Source organism: Hetaerina americana, unplaced genomic scaffold (assembly GCF_022747635.1).
Source record: "Hetaerina americana unplaced genomic scaffold, ioHetAmer1.1.p SCAF_7, whole genome shotgun sequence".
NCBI lineage: Eukaryota > Metazoa > Arthropoda > Insecta > Odonata > Calopterygidae > Hetaerina > Hetaerina americana.
Window position 1 is genome coordinate 13,703,259 of NW_027287316.1, and position 26,828 is coordinate 13,730,086.

General features: G+C 41.8%; 1 protein-coding gene across 2 annotated transcripts in view; it reads right to left on the minus strand.

The window, feature by feature from the left end:
• LOC139696166 (progestin and adipoQ receptor family member 4) overlaps positions 1 to 25,446 on the minus strand; it is a 99,055-nt gene extending 73,609 nt beyond the window's left edge. For both annotated transcript variants that reach the window (XM_071594794.1, XM_071594793.1), the window contains exon 1: positions 25,053 to 25,446. In XM_071594794.1, coding sequence (XP_071450895.1) covers positions 25,053 to 25,193 — 141 coding nt within the window. In that variant the 5' untranslated portion in view covers positions 25,194 to 25,446. The remainder of the gene's footprint in view (positions 1 to 25,052) is intronic.
• Between the last annotated feature and the right edge of the window lie 1,382 nt (positions 25,447 to 26,828).

The following is a 26,828-nucleotide window of genomic DNA, read 5'->3' on the forward strand; positions in this document are numbered from 1 at the left end:
GGAATTATTCAGGATATTTGAAAACCTCGACATCCAGACACTAACAATGACAGCGATAACGATCGCTGGGAGAAGAGAAGGTTTTTTCATCCGCTTCCCATAGCCCGAGGCATCCGAGGTGTTTGGCGAAGCAGCGGGCATTACTTCTTCCCTTTCGAATTACTTCTTCCTGAGAGGATTTGCATTTTTTCCCGGGAGCTCATTGCAAAATTTTCCGGAAGTCGGATGTAGGTCGTGAATTTAATCTAGATCTCTTGGAGCTGCCATAGTTCTCTTCACAGTTGAGCCTGAGGGGTGAGTCGACTTCCATTATGCCCAACGCTGCCTGTTACTATACCCACCCACCAGTCATAAGACTTGGGATACATTATTGACGAGTTTGTACGCTTTAGGCCCGCGGACACAAAAACACGGTATCATTACTTACTACCTCAATCACCAGTAGGGAGCGTGATTATTATGATACGCCATCCATTACCGAATAATGCCAAAATCATACCGTAAAATCCATTAAATATTTCCTGTTCCTATATCAAACATACTTCAGTCACTTGAGATTCAGCTAATCGGGCAACCAAGAAGCAAACGAGGCTTGTTTGAAGTTTGAGTCACACGACTGACCATAAGAAAAATATGGCAACGGAACCGGATCGCTCTAAGTCAATTCTAGAGAAAATGGTTTTTAGCTGATTGTTTCCCATATGATCAAGTATCTTATGGCATCGAATTAATATAAGATAAATTTACGGTATCTGTACCAGGGACGAAATTCAGTCACGGCATGCCGAGTACATACGAGGTGAGCAGAGAGATAGCTTTTGATGTGAACAATCTGCCATGGTGTGATGTGCGATATCCTATTTACTCCTAGTCAAGATTGAAAAGTTTTTCTCAGATATTTTTACACCTCGTTATGACAGTTTTATGCTAGATTAATGCCGTGGGCCACCCGCGCACAGTTCTTTATTACTCGCGGAGATCGTCGAGATTTCGAGGCGATTGCTGAACCTTTTTTTTTAAAAAGTGGAAATTATTGTGGAAATATTTGCATAATGTATTTTATAGGCCCCGCAAGTTGGAGGGAAATGGAGTTTCCACCTTCCGGCACGGTATCAGATATGCGAGGAAAACGCTGCGTTTAAGCGGCAGTTGACCGTTATTAAACACCACAGATTGAATCAGGAAAACCATTAGAAGCCTACCATATAAGTAAAGAACAAATGAGCCGTGGAGTGAAATGGGCAATAGAGAGAAACTGGCAGTGAAGACATTTAAAACATAACTTTTATTTTAGCTATCCGAAGCTACGAATTTCACCTGATAACAATTACTAACTTTAATAGTTAAACGATGAAAAATTTAGTAATCTCATTTGATATGGACAGAAATGCAACAAACATAACTTCTGCCGCCTAAAAGATGAGCTTGTGAATCAATGAGTCATCAATCTTTTTATTTTATCGATTTGAATTTTTAGCATTCATTCGTTTACTATAGAAAGGTATTTCGTTTACTTAGGCTCTTTTCTTTATGAAGCGTAAATACTTTATACCTTTTCCATATGCGCTTTAAGATATTCGTGCATATTAATTTACTACTTCATTATTTGAGCGATAAAAAATTTCTCGTACTTGCCCATGATCATGTAACGTGAGATATTTATGAGAGCGCGAGACGATTGAAAACGCAAATATTTAGATGCTACGGATGGGTTTGGACGTTTATAGGAGTCGGTAGGGGATAATGTGAGTCTAGAAAGAAATAAGCAACGGATGAACGGATATATTCAAGAAATAACCAGATGAAGAAGCATCTCGACGTCGTGTTGAAGAAGGAATGAGAAAACTGAGAAGATATGTTGACATTTCAATGATACGAAGTATTCTAATGATCAAGAACATAGGAACCTGAGCCTGAGGACTCTGAGTAGAGAATGACCATCCTGGACAAGAATAAACAGAGCATGAGTAACTGGAGGAAGTTCTCCGCGAAATAAAATGAAAGGAGGATTCATTTTTAAAGGGGACCTGGAAAGGAGTTATCAAAGGTGACGAGATAATATTGGGCAGTTTTTGCTGGGGAAATGAAACAATTAAGAAGGAAAATTAATGGAGTTTGGCAGCAGAGAAAAATTGGTAGCATTGGACAAAATTTTTTGGGATATAGATGGCCAAATCAATCGCGTGGAATCAATACTACTTAATTGGTTAAGGTCCCTTACCTTTCATCGATCTATCCAAAAATATTGGATTAAAAATATGAATTAATATCGCAAGGATCCAAAACCACTCAGACCATATGAATCTATGAAATCGTATCAACAGGATTCTGGTGAAATCGGTTGCGTCTATCTCCTGCTGGATAGATTCAAGCAAAATGGATTGTATGCAATCGAGTTTGTTGTTCTATTTTTGGACGTTTTTCTATCTGGATAAGACCCTACTTATCTAATTTGCTATTAATGTGCTTTTATAGCCAAGGTGAGAATTCTTGTGGGATGTAAGTTGTATTATACCGTGTAACAACTAAATAAATATTAAAAATACTTTCTTAAGTGGATGTAAAACATCAAATTTTAATTTATTTCTTATTCAAAAATCGTGTCCAGTGAGGCAGTCCAAAAACGGTAACGGGTTGCACGCATAGAGTGAAGTTTCTCTTTACGAACTACAGTAGAGTGACATACCTTAATACATGATCGAAGGAAATTCGAAAATTTCATTTTGAAGTAACGTTCTCGAATGACGTTGCGGTCAGCTGAAATAAAAATAGCTCCGGCAATTTTCTCTCTTTTTGTTTGATTACCCTTAACTTCATGTAGATTGAACTTTAAATTAACCACTTTGCTTTTCCAATTAGAAGAATTTTCTGTGTGGAAAAGCCAAGTGGTTTAATTTCCATTTCAATATGAAGATTTTCCATCAAGTGACACTAGAATCTGTTTTATTTTTCATGTAGATTGATAAGGAAGAGTTATTATTGTCGGACCAAGTGTTTATTTAATATTTTCACCAGACTGAAAGTAAATTTAAACTAAAATTTTATGCTTTTTACTAGCGGGTCATTAATTTGTACCCGCACTATTTCCTCTTCTACCAATCCATCCGATCTACATCTGATCTATCCCTATCCTTCGTTCAGTAAAAGTCAAAACGTGGCCCAAGCCGATTTTGGAAGGCTCACGCTAGAAAACTTAAAGTGTTGAAAATTAGCACATGCTCATATGGGCAATTTATTCAGTGAGAGAATGGAAATGAGAAATCACTAAAGAGATATTAAAGGTTGGAACATCATCCTTTGTATGGCATTCAGCTTACCAGTATGTTTAGGAAAGTCTAGGTTAACAAGAACTAGATATGTTTATTTAAATGACGGCCAGCTGAGATATTTGATTTTGAATTTCTAATGAATATCCTAACGAGGTAATCATTTAATTTGCTGCTTATAATAATTATTATTTGAATTAGCTTTTCTGGTTTTTAATTGTATCCTTAGAGAGCTAAAGTAGACATATAGCATTATCTATTCCATACCATTATAAATTAAATACGAGGGTGGTTCAATAAGTACCCGTGTTAGAAAAGAAGAAACCATATTTTCAAAAACATTTTTTTTTCAACATAGTCCCCTTTTAGAAAGATACACTTCTCCCAAAGGTCCGGCCATTTTTTAACCCCAACAAAAAATAGGATTTGTCGAACTTTCCAAAATACGCCTCTGTCTCGGCGATAACTTCCTCGTTTGAGCTAAATTTTCTCCCGCGAGCCATTTCTTCATGTTAGGGAATAGGAAAAAGTCGCAGGGAGCCAGATCATGTGAATACGGGGAGTGCGGCAGCAATTCATAACGTAGTTCATACTTTGAAAAGTTGACGGCCGGATCAGCTTGTTGTCCACCGTGAGCAATCGCGGCACCCATCGGGCCGACAATTTTTTCATCGCCAACTTACAAGGGAAAATTTTAATTGCCATTCCGGTCGACACACCCACGGCCTCTGCTACTTCGCGCACTTTCGTTCGTCGATCAGCGAGAATCATGGCTTGGACTTATTGAATGATTTCCTCGGTAACCACGTCTGCCGGGCGTCTTGGTCGCTCCTCATCTAAAACAGATGTTCGCCCACATTTAAATTCGTTGAACCAATATCTAACTGTGGTCATAGATGGCGAAGTGTCCCCATAAATAGCATCCAACTTTGCTTTTATCTCCTCACATTTCTTCCCATCCAAAAACAAAAAGCAAATTACCGAACGATACTGCTCTTTTTCCATCTTAGCGAAAATCACGAAACACGTCTTATTCGAATGGCTGCAAAATCCAAACTAACCTTTAAATCAGTCTGAAATTTGTTTCACCGTCGTTTGATAGATGGCAGCACACGATGATAACATAAACTTCCCTCAGGAATGCCCTTTGTCGTCAAACACGGGTACTTATTGAACCGCCCTCGTCTAACCTTTGATGAAATTCGAAGCTCCCTTTAAGAAGTATTTCTGTATTGCGATCCGATAAAGAAGGAATCAACCATAAATCACAAAATAAAAATGCATTTTTATCATTTTATTTATTTTTTTCATTTCAAAACGTGGTACCTCCCATCGATAAATAAAAAAAAGTACATTATTGATCCGTATACTTCAATCTGGCGCGTGAAAATTGACCCAAGTTCGATTAAATTGCAACGTTTAACTTATGTGCATTTGGATCGGGTTTATTGATTGAATATTGAATCGGACGGAATCCATTCGGTGTTGTAGATCGATTAAATTGTGACGATTGAAAAATACTAGTATAGAATAATTCTCCAATGGAACCAAGAGAAAGAACTGATCCCCAATATGAATAACACTGAAGCAAACAGAAAACAAATTTCCGGACAGGGACAGGTTTAAAAAAGGATCGAGACATGCAACGATGCAAAAGCACAAAGAATGGGTATCAACGGAATTAAGACGAATTATAATTTTTATAGGTAGTCCAAAGTCAGAGGTTTTGGCTTTACTGAAAACGTAAACAACGACGCCGTTTTCTAAAAGATGTGATAACTCTTTTAGAAAGTCATCAATACAGTAATTTTATACGTTTATACTCTCCTATGGATATTAAAGGCAAGACTCTCACTAGTTACGCCAGTAGCGTAGGCCATAAAAGTTTTTAGAACCATAATATTTCATCCCTCGGCTGCCCTCTTCATCCAAATCACTGCATGTAATTTCCTTGCTGATCTTAGCTATTCGTTTTACCCATATTTTGCGCTCGGTTAAATTTGCCTTCCACCTTCCTCGACATCCCATAACCTCTTGATTTCGCTCCCATCCGCTTTTCCTGCGAAATTGCCACACAACGTCGCGGTGTTCTAAAATACGTGCTACCTCAAGAGTAGCTCAGGCCATAAAAACCTTTAGCATAATAATATTTCATCCTTCGGCTGCTCACACTTCCACGAGAGATACACATCAACAAAATACCCCTCAAGCAGCCACAAGGGCGTATGGCGGGGGATGTTAGATCACCAGCCATGCATGAAAAACCCAATTCTGTTGATTCTATACAGATATTATTTGATCATGCACTCGGAAAATTTTAATCACACGTAAGAAAGTACTTATATCCAATAATATTCAGTAAAAGGATCAGTATATTCAAACCAAGCTCTGGAAGTTTAAAAAGATTGGTCCATTAAATAAAAAAGATAACATGCAGGCTATCGACAAATAGAGTAAACTAGCAATTCTAATTATCTCCTACGCGATTGCTGTCATGTCTATTATAATCTCTAATGGTTCGAGGAAAAAACGACATTTTAAATCTATCCGTTCTACAATAAATCTCCCTCATTTTATGTTGGTGATCTGATCTTCCATAGTAAGTCGGGGTCTGTAATATCTCTTTAACATCCTCAGATAAGTAAGCTGCCTAAAATTCCACACCATCCAAATCACTGCATGCAATTTCCTTGCTGATCTAAACTATTCGTTTCCCCCCTCTTTTGCGTACAGCCAAATTTCCTTGAAACCTCTTGATTTAGCTCCCTTCCGCTCCCTTCCTGAGAATTTGCCTCACCAACTTCCTTCCTTCTTCCTTCCCTCACGTCTTCCCCCTGAACTCCATCTTGGCTCCTTCCTTCTCCATTTACAGAGCCTAAATGACCTCAACCCAAATCCCATTCTTACAATTCCTCAGAGATCAGATCCGAGATAGCATATCATTTAAATGCTCGTCATCACTATGGAAAACCATATTCCTCTCTGGTGAACGATTATGCGATCGCGAATTCTGCGACACTGCTTTGGTCATTATTTGCAGCGCGTCGCAATCCCTTTAGGCTGGGCACCGCAACGCGGAATACGAAGGAGGGCGTTATTATTGCCGCGAATACAAAGAAACTACGCGAACATCGCTTATAGCGGTACGAAATGGATTACTTTGTGGCATTTTGTGCAGGTCAATTCCTCAGTGCACATTGTTCCCTTGAAGCTATGAGAAATTTAGAGGTCAGCGGACGACTCGGTAGCTATAAAATTGTTAAGGCACTCGTCGTGATGCCGAGGGATTCGGGTTCGAATTCAGGTCCCGGTGAATGACTTTTCCATCGTTAAATTTCTCGAGGAATTTTGGTCATTCATCGCGTGTTCGCTATCTATGATATTCTTCGCGCTTTGTGAATGTCCGTGATGACGCGCCGCGCTTCGGAGGCCCTCCTGCCTTCCCCTCTCCTTTGTGAGCCCTTCCTTCTCTCCCCGCCCCCAGAGATGCGTCCTGCCCCCCCCCCCGGGCGGCAGAGGACGCCCTCGCCGGCCCCACCTTCTTGTGTGGGGCGACGGGGTGAGAGCTCATTGTCGGCGCGGCGCCTCTCTGTCTGCCCGGGGGTTGGCCACGCGACGGGAAGGGGGTTGAGAGCGTCCGCCTCCCGGAGGGGATAGAGCACACACGACGGAAGAAGGCATGTAAACCGTCGGTCTTATTTTAGGACCGGTGGCAGCACCGATCCAGATGGAGGAAAAAAATAGGCATATCCCAAGTTCTGTTTCCCGAGATTACGGTTTCAATGGTGGGACTCTTAAAATAACCATTTTGCGAAACGGTTTTGGCATCTTTATAGTTCACATTTATCCCGCGTCTGGAACTGCCGGTCGCACGCCACTGGACTAAGTAATCAGAAGCATTGATTACAGAAGATCGTTATTCTGATGCAATGCGAAGGAAGGAGTCGAGGGAAGATTACACATTACGGAATAAATACATTATAACCACCCAAAAATAAGTGAATGGAACAAATTAAGATGGGAAGAAAACAGAAAATATATTTGTAGGAGAGGGGATTTATACTTAAAGAGAAAAAGGTGGGTTTGAGTAAATCAATATCAAGATTGAAATACTGATGATGGCAAAGAAAAATATCTTAAAAAATATTGAGTGGCAGGCACAGAAATGATTTCTTCACAATATCAGAAAAACCAAATAATTCCGAAAATTTCTCTGTGGCATTTTTTTGTTCCTGCTCTCGGTATTCAGGAGAATTCACTAGGTGTTGGATTTTTATGTGTAAAAACACAAAATATTAAAACAAATATTATCAAAATCTATAATTTATACTAATATCCGCTAATGCGAGTAATTGTATTTCATGTATATAAAATATTCCTCTCTCTGTATTCAAATCCTTTCCCATTTTATATCCTTTCATCATCTCCTTGAGAGCATCATCGTTGGCAATCGAGAATTTGATGATGGAAATTAGCATTTTCCATCTGGCAACACATACACGTCAATTGTTTTGAATTCTAGACATAATCATTCCTTAAATCCTTGAACATGTTCTACGATAAATAAAAATTAGTTATTTTTTTGTAATTTATGTATTATATTTCGCCGTACAAACGCGAAAGCCTTCACCTTTAAACATTTAAAAATATTCTGAGTAAATGCATAAAACTTGAGAATATATAATTCTATTCATTTCTTACTAATACCCGACTATTCACGTCGGATAATTTATTTAACGTTTTTGTTTGGGGTCTTTCCTTTTCATTTCATCAAAACTCGTATTCAAACAACCTTTCTCGATTAAAAAAAACAATTTTATTAAGAACCACTGGGCGAGTGATTTCCCCCCTACAAAATGCGGGGCTTTCTCTTTTCCCTCCTTTATTTGCAAGGGGATGTCGTGCGGAGAGGCTGTAGCGTTGAGATTACGCACGTGTTGTCCTTGCAATTGATCTCTTCGCATTAATTCTGCAGAGGGAGACCTTTTCCAAGAGAACATCCGGGGTTTCCGAAGGGCGCATTAAGAGTAGGACTCCTCCGCTGGCATACATATTGGAGATGGGCATCAGCGTGGAGGAGCCTGAACCCTCCCACCCTCTCTCGAAGTCCCCTTCCGACCCTGGCCTTCCTCTTCCTTCGTCCCGACATTTGGGCACAGCCATCGCCTCACCAAGACCTATCCGCCTGACATTTCCCTCCCGCGACATATCCCCCCACCCCCCCATATACCCCCCCACCAAGGCACAATCGATGGCCTCGGAAGCAATAAATAATCCAGAAATTATAGGTCGACTGATTTCGCAGTTCCTTGTCCCTCGCCCGTTCTCTCCGTGGTGTCGGCTGTGGTGTGGGTGAGGGAGAGGGGGAGGTGGAGAGAACTGAAGGAGAGGCTCAAAACGGCGCCGTAAGCACTACTTTGGTAGCCGCGACGCCTATCATTTCGGAGAACAATGGCAAGGGGGACCCCGAAAACAATTTGTGCGGCTATGTGTGCTTGATACGTGTGAGGAAAACCCCTATCATAATATTTATTAAATATTTTGGTTATTCCACCCTTTTGATATCATATTGATCGATTTAATTCTTCAGATAATTCCTTCGCTAATGGAATTAGATCCTGCAGAGTAACGCTGGCCGAATAGTTAGGTTCAGAATATGCTCTAGATTAGACATAATGTTTTGTTAATTAATACTTTTCTCGTTATTTTACGTAATTACGTCTTTTTAACTCAAATTCATTTAATTTGATTTAATTTTCACTTAATTTACTCAATTGCTTTCGTATTTCCGGGATAATTAAATAAATATTCCGGGATGGCGCTGGTAAGTTGCTCATGCGCTCCAAAGCTCTTTGGATCGTATCCAATTAATTAGTGCGAAAAGAAACGCTTTCTGTGACCTCCTGCGAGTTACGGAGGACAGCATTGATGGGAACTCGTGGCCAACTTAAAATATTGCAATGTTGTTGCCTCGGAGAACGAGAAATTACCCCTCGACCAAGTAAACATGCTTCCATGGTGACGTGAATGAATTAATAAATGAATGTTCAGGAATGTCAGAGGGATTCACACTAGAGTCAAAGAAACGCTTCAGTCTTAGAGACAATACTTTAAGGTTTACTTCAAATCTTTCGGAGATTGTGATAGAAATTGATTGTTCGGTAACATTTGGGGTAGAGTCATACGGAATGAATGGCTTGGCTTCGGACAACAAGACGCAAATGCAGACAAGTGATTTACCATTACTGGGCAGCCTACTCAGAGTCGTCATGAGAACTGGAAACTAATTGAAGATTAGCAGAAAGTTATATGAAAATAGCCCAGTAGGTGTGCCTTGGGCCATTTCATTGGGCGTCCTGTTAAATTACTTGGTTCGAATGTCGCAAAAAATTAATATGTAATAACAGAGACGAAATTTATATAAATATGTAATGCCGAATGAGATGCCTATTCAAATTTGAAGCTCAGTGGATTCGCTCATCCAATTTGGTCCATTCTTTATAATTTCTCTAATGATGGAGGGCGTGATAAAACGATTTCAAGTGAAAGATCCCGGAGAAAAAAATGCCCCGCCTCAATTGCATCTCCAAGCGGGGGACTACTCATGAAAGTACATCAGTCAAGTGTGCGAATCAATTTGGAATCGGGAGCTGAAATGAAAGATTACTTGGGAGCCGAGGAGGGCAGGAGAGCCTGGAAGAGGAAATGTGAAGAATAGAGTTGGATATTATGAGAATCAGCAAAGTGGAATGGCCCAAAGAAGCCATGTGATCAGGGCACGAGGGAGGTGCGAGACGAAATGTTGGGGTGGATCTAATGATCAGGAGGAGTGCAGAGAGGCGTGTTAAGAGCTTGCTCAGGCGAAGAGAAGGCACAGAAATCGCCAGGGAAGACACCCTCTCACAAAAATCCAACTTGGTACAGGAGGGTAAGTCTGCGTCGGACCACTAAGATGAGGAAGCAAAAGGGGCCAGTGAAGTTATGGTGGAAATGAAATAAAAATCGCCAGGAGCGTAGGAAAGAAAAATACAGCAATCCCACAATTGCAGTTTACTCACACAACCATGATTTTGCTCCCATGCACCATCATCATGTGAAAATGTGCCGTGCTGCAGATGAGTGATGAGAGGGTGAGTGAACACGCCCACTTCCGATGGGCGTTTTTATTCTGGTTTTAACGCCCATAGCCAACCGCATCATCAGGAATCGTGTTTCTCATGTTGTCATGGTTACTAATTCAGGCGGTATCATTAGTAACCCAGTTTCTAATTTGCGGCCTACAATAGGCACGAAAGTTTGGACAAAAACGCCTCTAATGACGTCGTAGTAGCTCCCTAAAGCCACCAATTATCAACGCCGCGATTAAGCTAAGTATAAAATCGAACCTCCCCTAAAACTTGGCTTGTATAAACATATGTAATTCTGCACACCTTGACTGACTGACACAAGCCAGACTACTTACAGACGCCATGTTAAGCTGAAATTTTCACTCATTGATCTGATGACATTGAAACCAAACGAAAAATTCGACAGATACTCGAAAGTTGTCCTTGTACGGCCCTATATACGGTTATAGTTCCATATAGGACAGCACGGGAAATGATAAAAAATAAGTGCATGCCATATTTCGTGTACGATTGAAAATATCAAAGAGTTAAGTCCAAATCTTGGAATTAAAATGCACTTGAGGATTGAGGTAATTAATTTATTTTATCGTTTATCTCATCTCTGTCAAAAACTGACAATATACAATACTTCAAAAGAAAAAATTGGTAGTTTCCTCATCCTCTCGAGTACACCACCCCAAATCCAAGGGTATTGCTGTTATTTCCTCCTACTTGCTCGCATTATACGAGTAGCCCTATATGTGTGCAATATATTTGTAACTAGGGCGTACATATGCACTCAAATGTATTTTCACCTGATGATACCTCACGCCTGCGAAATCGTAGTCGTGTAATAAAACAGTATGCGTGGAATGATCAATTAATGATTAAAATTGAACTAATGAAAGTTGTAAAAGGAGAAGAGAAGTTGACGCGAGGGCTGTCAAGAAAGTGACTTACGTTTCGACTTAACGTGGCGGTGGGTAGGACTAGAGCCACCATCTCGATGTGTAAACGTCCCTACACTCAGTACACCTCCTGCTGTTGTAGTGTGTGCAGTCTCTGGTTCTTCAACTTTGCTCTTTTGTGAACTATTGAAATGTGCGCTGAATTAGAAAATCCCGCGAGTTGTCAGCAGGGCTGTCCAGAAAGTAACTTATGTTTTGAAATTAAATAACCAAGTGATAAGACAAAGCTTAATTATAAAGATTTAAAAGGCACATTTTAAAACATTTTTTCCCCATTATCGCCAGTCAAATTGAGATATTTATCATGACGGTACACAAGCTTTTCAATTTCGTTTCCGAAGAAATTGGCCGCCTGACATGTTAATCACCTGTTTACACCAAAATCAATCTGACGTCGATGTCAAAGTGCTGTGTTGCAAGCCACGTCTTAATCTCTGGAAAATCGCAAATCGGTGATTTCTTACGAATTTTCACGAATCAGAGCCTTGGCGAAGGGGCCTCTTGGCCTCCTCCGCCCCCTTCGCCTGCCCCGCGAACCAACGCCCAGCCGCTTGTTCTGCAACTGATTATTATTCAGCAGAATAATAATTCCCGATGACATAACCCGAACTTTGCCAGTTAATACTGTTCAAATGCTTCATTCTGTTTCTAACCACCTGTATTTGTGTTTCATTATTAAACTTACGTAAAGCCACGAGGTAAAGTAACTTAACTATTTCTGCTAATTGCTTAATCGGTGTAATAAGTCGGGACGGAGATTTTTAACTCCCGCAGCACCAAATCATCAATTCCATTTATATTAATTTCCTCCCAGTATTAATTTTCTATGACATTCGACCTCAATAATTCAATTGGAACTTCCCTTATATCCCTTGTCTTCTTGAGATATGATTCTAATGATTTTTCCAATTCATCTAATCATTATTTTCCTTCTATTATGTTCCAAAAATTTCTGTACACTCTGAAAAATCCTTTGTAGGTGGCACATTTTCTCTTTTTCTATATTATCTACCCTCTTTCCACTCCATTCCCCGTTGGTTTGGACACTAATTGGGCGCATCCCATAAGATGAATAAAAGTAAATAATTGTAATAAGGTTGATAGAAACGTTTTATTAGATAGAAATATCTTTCAGTTTTAGCCAAAATGTCGATATGGATCGTGACCTGAATGCAGTTAGTATATCTTTTGTTGAAATCTTCATTATTTGCCCTCTTAAATCTCCCACTCCTCCTCTCCAACCCGAGCTTAGGCTGATTTTGGCCACAATCTCCCTTCCCGGTCAGAGGGTGTGTGGGTGCGACGAGTGAGAGTAGGGTGGGGCGGGTGAGGGCGCCATCTGCCGCCCGGGTTGCCGGCGGCGTGGTGAGCCTCCGAAGCGAGACGCGTCATCACGGCATTCACAAAGCGCGCGGAACATCATAGATAACAAACACGCGATGAATGACCAAAATTCCTCGAGAAATTTCACGGGGGAAAAGTCATTCATCGGGACCTGGATTCGAACTTGGATCCCCCAAATTTATGAAGAGAGCGGTAGCCAGTTAAAACGAGCTGCCGAGTCGTACTCTGATCTCAGAATTCCTTATCTCCAAGCGAAGAAGGTGCACTGAGAAATTGACCAGTATGCAATGCCGCAAAGTAATCGCAGTCGTGCCGCAGTAAGAATCTCCCGCGCAGGTTCTTTGAATTCGCGATCATCCTATTGCCCTCTTCCGTATTCCGCGTTGCGGAACTCAACCTCAAGGGATCGCAAGGCGCTGTGAAGAATCATTAAAGTACTGACGCAGAATTCGCGATTGCATAACTGTGCACCAGAGAAAAATATCGCGCAATGGTATTACATAGTGATGACGAACATCTAAATGATATGTGATCTCGGCCCTGATCTCTGAGGAGTTGTAAGAATTGGGTCTGGGTTGGAAGTCATTAGAATTCGGCGAACGGAGAGGGAAGGATCCAATACGACGTACTGGGGGAAGACGTGAGGGAAGGAAGGAAGTTGGTGAGGCGAAGTCGCAGGAAAAGCGGAAGGGAGTGAAATCAAGAGGTTAAGCGATGTGGATGGGAAGGGGAGGGAAAATTTGGCCGAGCGCAAAAGAGGATGAACACGAATAGTTAGGATCAGCAAGGAAATGGCATGCATTGGATTGGATGAAGAGGAAGGGGCCGAGGGATGAAATATCACGATTCCAAAAAAATTTATGGCCCGCGCTACTCTTGAGTTACCACTTCTTTTGGAAAACGGCGACGTGGTGTACCTTTTCAGCAAACCCAAAACCTACGCATTTGGACTACGTATAATGATTATAATTCTTCTAAAATCCGTTGATACCCATTCTTAATTGCTACCCCCGAGTCTGCTAAGGGTATTATATCCAGCGTGAGATTCTGTCAATGACACTCTTCGTCATTTATCTTCTATTTTATTCTGTTTTAAATATCCTGATGACGTCATGGTTTTGGCAGAATTAATGGAGTAATATATCGTTGCTGTAAAACATTCCAAGTTTTTCGAGTAGCGTGAAGTTTGTTCCACTTGACGTCGTTAAAGGTTTTCCTCGAGAACACGAATGCCTCGAACGTTAATACGCTCGTTGGAGTTGATCAATCATTCTGCCAGACCTCGTATACCCATGAGCATGGCATCCATTGATCTTCTTTTCTTCCTTGACTATTTTTCCATGCATGAACTTTGATTACAACGGATAATGCTCCTTATATCTGGAAGAAGGATAGTATAGTGTGAATATGACAGAATTTTGGATGAAAAATTACTGTTGTACTCAATTTGTCTACTTTTTAAATAGGCTTCCATGATGAATTCTAAAAAAACATCCTGATAAATCATATACTTCGTAACAATAGCTGTATCACGTCAGTTTTTTTTATATCTGCAATGTATGGACGTCGATACACGCAAGCTTAGTTCCTTTTCAACCCCTTGAGTCTTTTAAGGTATTTGAAGTATTATTTATAGCTAGGAAATAAGCTGTCTTTTGAAGGTTGGATTATCTTCAGCCACTTGCGTCTGTACGGTGAATAAATCTCTGCAGAATAATTTACCTGGTGATAACAATTTGATACTACGTATTAGCTTCCGCTAAACAGTAGACTTCATCTGGAAAATCTTTCACACCTTTTGCAGCTGAAATATCGAAGGACTTTTCTTTTTTTCAAAGAAAAATACGTAATTAGCTTTTGCTACACTATTTACTTATTATTATGCAGTTATACTGCATCTTATTACTTATTGTGCGGTTATACGGCAGTCATTTCTCCATATTGTCTTCTAAGTGCAGTGAATTGAAAGGGCTGAGAAAGCGATGAAAGGGATGCATGTATTGAATTTCACGGTTAAATTAAGACAAGACTACATTAAAAAGAAAAAAAACAAGTAAATTTAAGACATAACAGTAATGTTATATTCTTTCTTAGAAAAAACAGCATTGCACCTTGATGATTTTTATTCTTTTGAATAGTATCAGATCTTAACCTCGTTTAACGGGAGCTACTTTTAGCTTTGTTAAGAAAAGATAAAGTTTCTATGCATATTTGCTGTCCTAAATTTCAAATAATGTGCAGTTTCACAAAATACTTCCTTTGAAATTTCGTGAGCTGCCAAATGTTGGGAAATCATAGTAATAATAAGCCAGTGAAAATGATAGAAATAATGAAATTTAATTTTAAATGGAATAAATTTTATATAGATATTATGAATTGATATCTTGGTGCTAATATTTCGCCATGGAAGGAAATTCAGAAATTGCTGATGCTTAGTGATCCTCTAAAGGTTTCAACAACCTTAGGCACAGTAGAGATTGACAACATTAAAAACAAAAATGGTCTCTGAAGCCAAGAATTCATCAACTAGCAAAATAGCAAAAACGTGACATAGGATGTTTTTTGAAAGAAATACCTACTGAGCATCATTCTTTCTTCATACCAGAATTTTTCGGAACATTATTCAATGGCTCTTTTTAAATCTTTAATTTTTGCTTGTCCTTAAAAAGCAAAACTTTTGTTTCACAAAGATTTCTTACATTTATACTTTTTAGTTTAATTAATATATAAATAATAACGCGAAACTCATCAGTCATATTAATACTGACATCAACACTGGAATTGAATCGAACTATGGCCAATTTTTACGCCTAATATTGAAACGTAAGCAATAATGTACTTTGTATGTTTATCGAGGGGATAAACCACGTCCTCGAATAACAAAATGAGTGAAAGAATATAAATACGTTTATATTTTGCAATTTATGTTTGATTCCCCTTCATTGGACCGCAATACAGGAATACGTCTTATAGTGGCTTCTAATTTTATCAAAGGCTACATTGAATTTTCGTACCATAAGGAACATTGGAAGACAGATAGCCAAGACAGATTGGCGCTCCAAGTATACAATTAGTTACCGAAAAGTATAATTCAAATAATAAGCGTTATAAGCAGCAAATGTAATGGTTACCGCATGCAGATGCTTTTTGGCGGTTCTAAATTTTTTTTTAGGCAACCTAGCATTTTGAAAAAACTCATTTCACCTACTGAACACCATTTCCTCCAAAAGTTTGTAATTTTTAATGGATTCTGCCGTTGGTCGTAAATGTTCCATGTTATCTATATGAAAATGTAATCACTCTAATTTAATTATTGAAACTATTTAAGCCCATTAAATAGTTACAAACTGAGTAGTGCGGCATTAGTTGTTGCTTGTTTTAAGTTTCACCGCTTAGCGTTAACATTTTATCGAGGGCAACCACTCGGCATCCGTCAGTCTCTGCTTCACTCGTACGAATGAATCTAATGTTATTATAATATTAAGATACTGTTTAAATCGCCAGTGCAGTCTGAGTTGAAGACAGCATGCCCAAGAAGGCAGCACGCTCAAAACCGGATTCCGTTCACGAATCCAGACGATGATGGCGATCGAGGGAGACTTGCGAAGTGTCGGCCGAAGAGCCATCGACTGAGGTCTCGACTTCAATGTCTTTAATGCATTTGTGGCATCGCTGGAGTGGGATCCGAGAATCTAATTCATTAAGGTTTGACCTGAGCCCGAATTGTCCAATCATTTCCCATGTGTTCCATAAACATTCTAACTTGACCGTCCGTAAACACACGTCGAACACTTTGCAATTTCCCGCGTGCCTCCGCGTAATGAGAACGAAAGTTTTCGCCGTTGGCCGTGGAGCATGTTCGCCCCTCAACGACGGAAACAAATTCCTTGGCCGATTCTCAACGGCGGTCGCCCGTGACTCAATGAACATCCTTTTCGCGATTGGACGATGAATGCCGGCGGAGGGTAAACATTAGAAAATTTGAATGGCACTCCATCGTGTGCTTGATTATCAAGGGGAAGTTAACGCGGTAATAGCTTTCTTTGTAGTATTAAAATACTTCCCACCGCAAAACAATTATTCCTCATGGCTATTTTTATCCTTGGCAGGTTCGTGAGTTTGATATCAAGGTAGTCAGCGTACAGAGATTCTCGAGTAATCACTTCTGGTGCTTCAGCAAAAATCGTACGCGGAGTGACAACTTCATGCACTCCTGAACGTGGAATTTTTTAGATGAATGCTAATGATTCATACTTTTGGCATTAGATCACAACTGAGCTCTTTTAGAAGCCAAGAGAATGATTTTCAACTTGATCTCATAATAAGGTGTTTGGAGTAAGTTTACCAACAATTGTACTAAAATAAGTGTGGCCATATTCCTATACCTAGAGAAGAAACAGGATGGCAGAGATGATTCAGACGAAAATATTCAAAATAATTCTCTGAACGAAATACTTACTTTATGCAACGCGACTCTGATTGCTAAAATCAAACTAATTTGTATTTAGGTATTTGAAAAAGCAATTCTTGGAGTGGACGAGATAACTGCGAATTTTCTATCAGATTCGCGTATTTGCGTCACTCGCCGCCTTCACCGCGTGCCATTCAGACGACATTCGACTCGAAATGGCTCAACTCCCACGCTTTACCGCACGACAGGATTTGATCGGAGGGATATTTTCGACCCCGAGTGAAGAAATAAATGTAAGCGTCCAAGTGTCGAACGGATACGATTTCCTCACCCGAAACGATCGCCGCTTACTCCCCGGGATGATTATCGCACGAGCCGAGAGAGATGATTTCCATCCGCTGCAAATGGCTTCACTTCCGTGTTGTCCGACCGCCCCTTTAACGACTACACACCGCGGGATGGGGTGAGAGACGTGGGAGGGGGGGAGGTGACGCGGGGGGGGGGAGAAGTGGCGGTGGAGGGGGAGGATGGAAGGGCGAAGGAGGGACTGCCGGGAGTAAGGGTGGGGGCCCACTGTGTGTACTCGTATACGTTCAGCTCCCGTGGTCAAGGTCATGAAAATATTAAGTATTAATATGGGGATTAATTTTTTTGTCGCAACTTTTTCTTTTCATTTCTTTCGAATCGTACGCCCTGTGCTATAACGCAAACAGAAGACTGCATTAGGTAAAGAAACTTTCGCTGAGATAAGAGTTTATGGCCTTAGGTGAAGACGCAAGTAAAATACTAGTAAAAACTTTGATATGGAGCGTATTTTTGTGCTACGTCCAAACTTGGCCGTTGAGACTTGAGGTTGATTTCCGCAAGATTGGAGACTTTTGCGATGTGGGTGTGGAGGAGGAAAGAAAGAGTTAAATGGACCGAAATCCAAACAAATAAAGTTCTGGTCATGGTGAATGAAGATAGAAGGCTTTTGGGAGAAATTCAAAGGCAGAAAAAAAGTAAATTCAAGACATATTAAGCTACAATGGAATGTTAAAGATGGTGATAGAGGGGAGATTGTCATGTAGGCGAGGCAGAGGGAGGAAAAGAATAGGAATGCTGGACAGAATGGAGGGAGGCGGAATACATGCGAAGCTGTGAAATGGATTATTATTATTATGTTAGATGTGCCACTCGGGCTATTAAAATGTAACAGTGCTCATTAAAACCTGCATATTAATACTATATCATACACAAGTACAATATGTATGTATATATGTATGTATTGCGCCGATGCGGCCAAAACTCTGTTCAAACACATCCTGTATTTCAAGTCGTCGAGAAATTTTGTTGACGGCACAATCGCTGTTTCCATTTCATTTCGTCTTAGCGACCAAGGTGAGATGCAATTTAAATGAACTTTCAAACAGTATCGCTTTAGTTTGCAGAGTTATAAAATTTTCTTTCTGTTGTCATTTCTAATGTGCTGTCTGTTACCCTGATGCGTGCGCAGAAGAGGGAGACAGTTACACTTACCGATGGGAGAATCTGAGGTTTACACATAGCTGTTCATATATCAGTTCTTCCGCCGTTTAAAACGATGGGTTCATTAATATATCTGCGGGAACATTAAATTGAATCTTTTCTCTGTAAAATATCTTTCTATATATTTTTTTAATTTGAAAAAAGTCTCCATATACATTTTCGTGACTTTCAATTACGTATATCAATTTATCATATTTGAGGGGGTAGTATTCGAATGTTACCGTATGCCGTTACTCATATTTTGATTATTATACCTATCGTTCCCTCCCATGGACTACAACCTTGACGTGGTAGAAGGGCTTGTGCGTTCCGATGACCCCTAGAGCTGTGTTGGCGGAAGTAATAATAATTACTCCTGGTAGGGTCACCCATGCCAGATAGGTCGAAGGATAGGAGTCAGACGAAAGGTAGTCCACGCAGCGTCTGTTCCTCAGTGAGGCGGCTGCAAAGGCCTCATCATGCAAATATCGATAGTAATTACGTATAATACCTATCGTTAGTCTAACGGTTAATGTAGATTTTGAATGGATACACTTTACCAAACAGTACAGCGGCAATTCCTTTGTCTCGCCCAATAAAATGAAAACTGACATCCAATAAATTACAATAAGCTCCTCTTCAATTCCAAATACTTCCTTCCTCCCTTCATTACGCCCAACGTCCCTATCCTCTACCACCTTTACCTAGCATTCTTCTCTCTATTAAGGTTTTCAATATCCTATTGTAAATCAAAATGCTCTGCAACCATCTATCCTGCCTCTTTTTGATTTCTCCCTACAATTCCCTCTAATCCCCCGCCATATATAGAACTTCCTCGTTTGCTTTCCATTCTGTAAGTTTTCGTAAAGCGATAAAAAGGCTTTAATATGGGTTTTCTACTTTTCTTAGGCGGAAGCACCAATTCCAACATTCATGAATACGTTTCTTCTCATTATTCTAAAATGCAAACATTAGCAAAAAAATCTTGGATCAGGAGCGGAAGTAACTTGAAACCTAGGTGGGTGAGAAAAACGAAACGCCATTACTTCCTCATTTTCCTCAAATTTCTTCCCTTTGTAATGGAGGTAATTTTTTCCCCCGGGTATATCCTATATTGGTCCTATGGCTGCGTTTACAAAATGAGCTGCATATTGACCAGCAGTTAGGCGAACATCGAAAATCGAGGGGATTTTCCCTCTAAATATTCGGTCGGCATCCATTTCTTGAATTATCTCGAAATTAGTTCATCAGATTCGCATGAGGAATGGTCTTTTACGATGACAAACTCGATTCCTACCCCCCTGCTTACAATTTTCAACTCAGCTCTGCCAAAATGACAATGAACGATCTCAAAGGAGAAGTGAAATGTATGCTGTAAATAAGTCTCACTCTTGTGGGGGAAAACTGAAGCGGGGACCGATGAAGACTGAAATTCCCCCGCGTAAGGCCATTGACGCAGCCACATGTAGACATTTGATCTTGAAACTTAACCGAACTGTGTGCCGGGGAACGGAGACATAAATTAATTAGAATCTTTCCGGACGAGGAAAGCACAACTGGTATACAGTTGCGCCTCGCGTAGGACTCATGGTTACAGCAGAAGTGAAAAAATAAACTTCGATTTAGAGAGGAAAAAATACATTTTCCACCACTCACGCGTTCGAGATAGAGAAGAGTTACGCGACGATGATACATTTCTCCCTTTACTCTACACGTCTCGGAAGGCGACTAATTTGTGGCGAGGGTGGATTTTTAAGCCGACCGGAAATGAAAAGAGCGTTCACGTGAAGGCGGAGGAGACATGAGTCATCTGAGTCTGTTGTGGGGTTAGGGGTCTCAGACACGCCCTCCATTTCACGAAAAGCAAAAGGTTTCATTCGATTTCTTGTCGCATTAAATTACGCGCTATCTTCCGCGTGTTTCGAGCACCACCCCTGGGTGCAAACGGCGCAAAAGGGAGGTCCGAGCCACGCCTCGCAATCTGCTAGAGTGCCCTCTTACGGCAAGGTGTGACAAAACTTCCCCCTTTCCCACCCGCGGAGCACAATTTCTGGAACAAAGAAATCAGAGCATCCACATGTGATGACGCTCCGGCTTTTGGCCAGGCGACAGGATCATATGGACGACTGTTCGAGTTTACACTCGGCAAAATAATACTCATTCCGACCTCTTTTTCGATGTGATTTCGGCGTGATAAACGACCTTAATTTTTTTCTCCTACATTTCTTTTTCCTAGTGGTAAACTAAGTTTTTCAGTCATTCATTATTCTCCGATTTCATCGCATCGTGGCGGAATCTTCGCAATACGTGAATGGTATTACAGATCAACTGGGTTAGTGTCGCGCAGTTCAGAAAATACCTCAAAAATCGCAGCTAGAAGGCGTGTCACTTTGTGCAGCAGTGATCACACATGCCATTTTTACGAAGTGATGCCCAACAATTGTCATCATTGGCTCGGCCCTCCTGCTCTAACGGTACAAGCAATCTGCCCGGATGCAGAGCCAGCACGAAGGGGTGGTGGTGAGAAATATGTCCGCGGCGAACTCCGGGAGTCCTACACTACGATCGAGTGGATTCCGGGGAGGGGGAGTCTTGCCGAGCAACAAAACGGCCTCAATTACTCACTCCCCAAGACGTCGACTTCGACGGTACCCACGCTATCCATCGAATGCTTAAAAACTACGTCAGTTGCGGATTCAACGAGAATCAGCGACCGGATGGAAGGGAAGTTCGCGCTTTGTGTGTAGAGCATTGAATTCCGCTTCGCGAGCATTTTAATCTTTGGCCGACACAAGCAGCTGCGTTTCAGACACGAAACAAGAAGAATATATACATTCATCTCCTTTATATTATTTACTCTTTCGCTCTTTTCCATTTTATTGTCCCTCATTCTCTTGCCTCAAACCCAGGTTTTGGATCCACACAGCGCCAAGTAGCATTTAATAAAGTCTTGGTAATCTTTTCGTTGCTTCATTAATTGGTGCACCTGTCATCAATTCCCCTCTTCTTGCGAATGCATCGTCTGCCAACGCCAATGCTCCTCCTAATGTTTACGTTACCACGCTCAATTCCCTCCAAGATACTGGCCAAGTGTTTGAATTGGTCCGCTTGTTCTCGTTTATTTTCTCCTGCTTTAATGTTTCACTTAGCTTTTGAGTATCCCATTACTTTGTGTTTCTTGTACCTTCACTCGCTTGTATCTTGGTCTCCGAGACCTTCAAACTATACTTCCCGCAGAGTCATGTTAAGTACTCAAGAATAATTACAATCCCTTGGCTGTCTGACTAACTATTGCTTGACCATCGGCAGACCTGACTTACCTAGAGGAAGAGCATAGGTTTTAGGCTTTTAAGATGTGGGTATGGAGAAAATTGGAAAAAGTTTGGACTGAAAGGAAGACTAAAGACTAAGTTTTGAATGCATAATGTGGGGAAGGAGAGAAAGTTGCTGGGTGAAATTCGATAGAGACAGAATAAGTGGGCGGAAGAAGTATTGAGAAGGGTTGTGAAGACCATGGAATAAGGGAGAATGTTACGTAAACAAAGGGAAGAGAATTTTTTCAGATTGTATGAAGGCAGATAGCAGGTACGAAGGACTGAAGAAAGAATTACTGTTGGGCAAACAAGAAGAGGCTTAATGACAGAAACAGAGAACAACACTAGCAAGTTTCCACTTTATAGTGTAGTTATAACGATAAAGTGAAAAATTACAAGTGTTTTTATCTGTTTTTGTCATTATGGAACGATTCCAGCACATCACACCTTAATCTTTATTATACAAGAGGAGGTTTAGTACATATTGATTCATTAGAAATCATCGAAAACCTATCTATAAGGGCAACAATAAAAACTACAATCAATGTCTCTCAACCGGGCAAGTACTATTAATTTTATTTCATCGTTAATATTTCATTTCTTTTCCGGGTATATTTCCCGCAAGAAATAGGATCTCGCACCCCTTGCGTCATGAACTCGCGAATTATTCTGTGGATAAAGTTCTTGAGCCTAAGAAGAGACCGCAGCCCTCTTATTAAAAGTGTTGGTTCTGCATTCGGAATTGGAACGGGTCCAAGCGCCGAGGGGAGGCGTGGAAGAACTAGGGTTGCTCCCGTGCTCTTGTTTCCGCCCTCCGGGTGGCGTCGCGCCCATGTCAACTCTTCCTCCTACCAGACTCCCAGAAACCGCGACACCCCGACCCTCGACCAATTGACCCACAAAAATGATATCCCGACCTCTGTTACCATGCCCTATTGCATGAACTCCAGAATTTCTTCGGAAATCCACTGAAGGGTGTCAAATTTCCTTAAATATCCAATAAAACTGAGATTGTTTTAATGGATTCCCTCACTAAGTCTTCATTAGTTTCACCCTAGGAATATGATTTCGGAATTGAATGAAAAAAACCTTACCTCAATCACATCACTACTCTTCCTGGTGAAATGTTTTTGTGGATTGTTTATACTCGAAAATTGAACAAAAATGGATATTTTCAAATCATAATCCGGTCAAAATTTCAAAAAAACCCATTATCTCGGTTTACCCTCGGTCATCCAGGTTTAGGGATCGTGTGTAGGGTGTGATTTCCCATTTGAAAGGTCCAGGGTTCAATACCAGGTGGTACCCCTGGATAAGCCAGGCTAAAAAGTAAGCGGTGTGATTTTTATCCGGCATTAGGTCTTCCTGGCGAGCCGCAAAAGGAACAGAGAATATGAAACTGCCCTCAACTCATTAATAACCTGCTAATGTGTGAATTTCACACGCTCCAGTTCTCGGTGTCTGCCCCAGAGTCAGCACTTTGGCCGTTACATGAGTGCTTTCTGTACTTCGTCTATGAAAACCAAAAGCTGAAACCCATCGTGTCGATTACTGCTGTGGATTTAAGTTTCTGCGCTGGATTTTTGGCGAGCGACATGAATCCCAGCGCATTTCCATCATTCTTCCTCCTACGTGAGAGCGAGCACAGGGGCAATGGAGGGCAATCCCGTCCAGCATCGGAGAGCCGAGATATATATCGAACATTTATGTAAAAGGGTCGGAAAAAAATGTGAGGATATCGCTCAAATAATCTGCGCTTGCTTCCGCCTCTTGCATTTCGTGAGATTAGCGGCACCAAGTCCTCGTGAGACGGCTTCCACTGCAGACGCGGCTCCGAGTAAACCGCTCGCAACGGGAGGGAGGGCAGGGGATTCAGGATGGTGGGCATGGGAAAGGGGAGGGGATTGGAGGAGATAGCGAACGCGCGTTGGGCAAATAGGTCGTGATTCCCGCCCCACGCAACGGTATCGGGAGTTATCGCCCAACCTCAGTCCGCCACCGACGAAAACGTTTTTTTTTCTTCTTTTAATTCAATTCGCGAACTCTTACGAAACGATTTCGGGTGGCATCCTGTGAAGGCCCGCAACCGAGCGGGTTCTAAAAAGGTTTTGTCGGCGCACTCGGTGCCGATTGGACCCAGCGTCGCACGCACGCGTGACGGGGGGAAGCGAACTAATTACGTGACGTGCAGACTGAACGCCGGGAAGCGGACGTCTCGCGGCTGGCGAGGATCGGATCGACGACCACCTCCCCCCCCTTCCGCCCCTCCCCCGCGCCTCTTTACCGGCTCTCGCCTTCGCGGCGTGATTTCTTTGGACACCAATTTTATTAACGTCCACGGTACTAAGTCCTCATGCATGAGCAGCAGGTGTATTGATTTTCATCCCCGTTTGAGAGTGCAAGAAACGTGGAGGAACAAAGGAAACGTGACCATTGAAATTCGTTTCATTCTAATTGGAAGGGGATGAAACGTGCCAAGAGGGTGAGTCCCCCCCGTACCAATCACACGCACGCGCGAGACCAAGGTGCGCGAATCACGGCGGGACGAAAAACACGCACGCGCCTCTTTCTATTGTCACCAAACGAACATAAAACAAATAGAGACGGCGTCCTTAACTACCACGGCGTTGACTCCAACGTGATTCCTTCGTGTGCCTACGCATTGGTCAATCTCTATGTCACCTTTATCATTCCTCAATGATTTCGATTGAGTGGCATTGGTTTAGATTTTATGTGGTCCAAAAAACTTCAGAGGTGAAAAATATTATGTTTGCACCGAGCGGAAACCGTTTGGTGAATTTGGTTGGAATACTGATACCTGAGCTATGGAACAGGGACGCGAAAGACTTGAGTATCCTACCGTGATTTTATGAGTTAAGTCGGAACTAAAACATCCACACATGAGGTCGTAAGGGTAATGCAATAAAGAAATGGAAAAGTGATGATAAAAAAATAAGTATCGGGTCTCTTCCGAGGCCATAGGGGAGAATCATCGACGAGTCGCGGGGGGGCCACCAAGGTGGCGCGCACGCGTGCGAATCTAGACAGCCGAAACATCACTCGCACTTCTCTGCGCGTGTGTGTGAATCTATGCATGTATCGAGAGTGAGGCACGTTCGCAGTCACTCTCCACTCACCTGAGCGGCGCTGACAGCGGGCACAGTGTCATCGCGCTGCCTCTGGGCTACTGCTCCGCCTCCGCCTTCTTGCTGCACCCCCGGATGCGGCTCATTCGGCACCCAGCACGCCCCGGAAGCCGCTTCCCTGTCGGTCAGCATTTCTCTCTCCTGTTCCTCAGCTGTCCCTCTTCATCTTCATTCACTCACTCTCTCTTTCACGCACCTTTGACCCCGTCACCGCGCGCCGACCATTCCCGCCACCGCTGAGACAACGCGATCAAAAGGGAGGACCTCTCGCTCCTCTCTCTCTCACTCGTATCGAAAGCCGGCCGCCGCGAGCTCCTGCAGCAGCCGCTCCACCTCGCGGTCAAGGAGGGAATCAGCGAGAATCACCACGCACACACAGACACACACCCTCGCACGCACACACTCGCGCACGCTGTCGCCACCCTCCTCTTCTCCGCTATACGGTCTCACCCTCCCCCTTCTCCTCCGTCCCGTTCTAGATCCCACCCCCTCCCAGAATTCCACCGGCGGCGGACATCACGTATTGCAGAGGAGAGGGTTGCAGGGGTGTGAGAGGTGTAGCTCAACGTGGGACCGGTGAGGAGGGGGTGGTTGCCTGGGAAACGGGTATTGATTGTTTTACTCCTCCGCAACTGTTTGGGAGTGCGGGGCGCGCTGCGGGCTTGGAGCCATTCAGCATTTTCGGGCATATCCGGAGGGGGTTTTACTCATTATTCCATTTCTCCGCATATCCTTTGAACGGCGTGATCATCGTGCGTCCAGATCTCGCGTCCATGCGTTTAGGAAAAGCTGGGGGGAGAGATAGGGAAGCGAAGAAAGAACATGCCGGTGTCAGCTCAAACCTCTGCAAGGCACTGCGGAAACGCTCGAAATTGTGCATGCGATCCTATTAACGCATGCGCGACTCCGCGTGCCGTCTTTTGCTTCAGAATACATAAATTCATGGTTTTTTTCTCTTTCGCGACCGCCGGCTAAAGGCTTTCATGGTTAGAAAAAATGGCGCGCAAACTTTTTGGACGGTTGAAGGAATAAATCTACCAAATCTGGAAAATTATAAGGATATAATTTTGACAAATTGCCGTACTTTGGCTGTCGGTTGGTGTTGATAGCATTTTTGAAGGAATGATTTTGTGATTCAATGAATTAAATTTATCGTGTTGGAAAATGACTACAACTGACAAAAAGGGGTTTGAAACTCAGGTGAGGTGACACATTCTGAGAGCACAGCCAGCTTTCGATTGGACAAAATCTCACCAGAAACTAGCCTTTAGTAGGTAGATACTAAAATGAAGAATATCTCATTCTTTTTGCATTTGTAAAAAATTACAAATTTATTAATTGTGATTATCCATGGGATCCATATACCTTTTTTTTATTATTTTCTGGTATTAAATTCATCTAAATGAGTAGGAATGTAAAAACCTGTCCCTATGAGCCTCAGGTTTTGTTTCCCAGTGAAGAGGCTTTTTTTAAAGAATATACGCATGTTTATTGGCTAGAAATGTATCGAATGATTGATAAAGTTTGCTCAACTAAATGATGTATCATAGAGAGAAATGTATTCATTTGAGAAATTACTATCCGAAAGGGTAATGACCCCTGCATTGTGCCTTGAATAATGAAATACCGGTACATTATGAATTTAGGATATATTGAGTATTTTAGTGTCAGTACTTAAACATGAAGTATATTGGAGGTATCCGCAGAGTATCTAGACGCAAAGGTCTACAATATGACTTTAAAGTGTTTTATGATACTATTACCCCA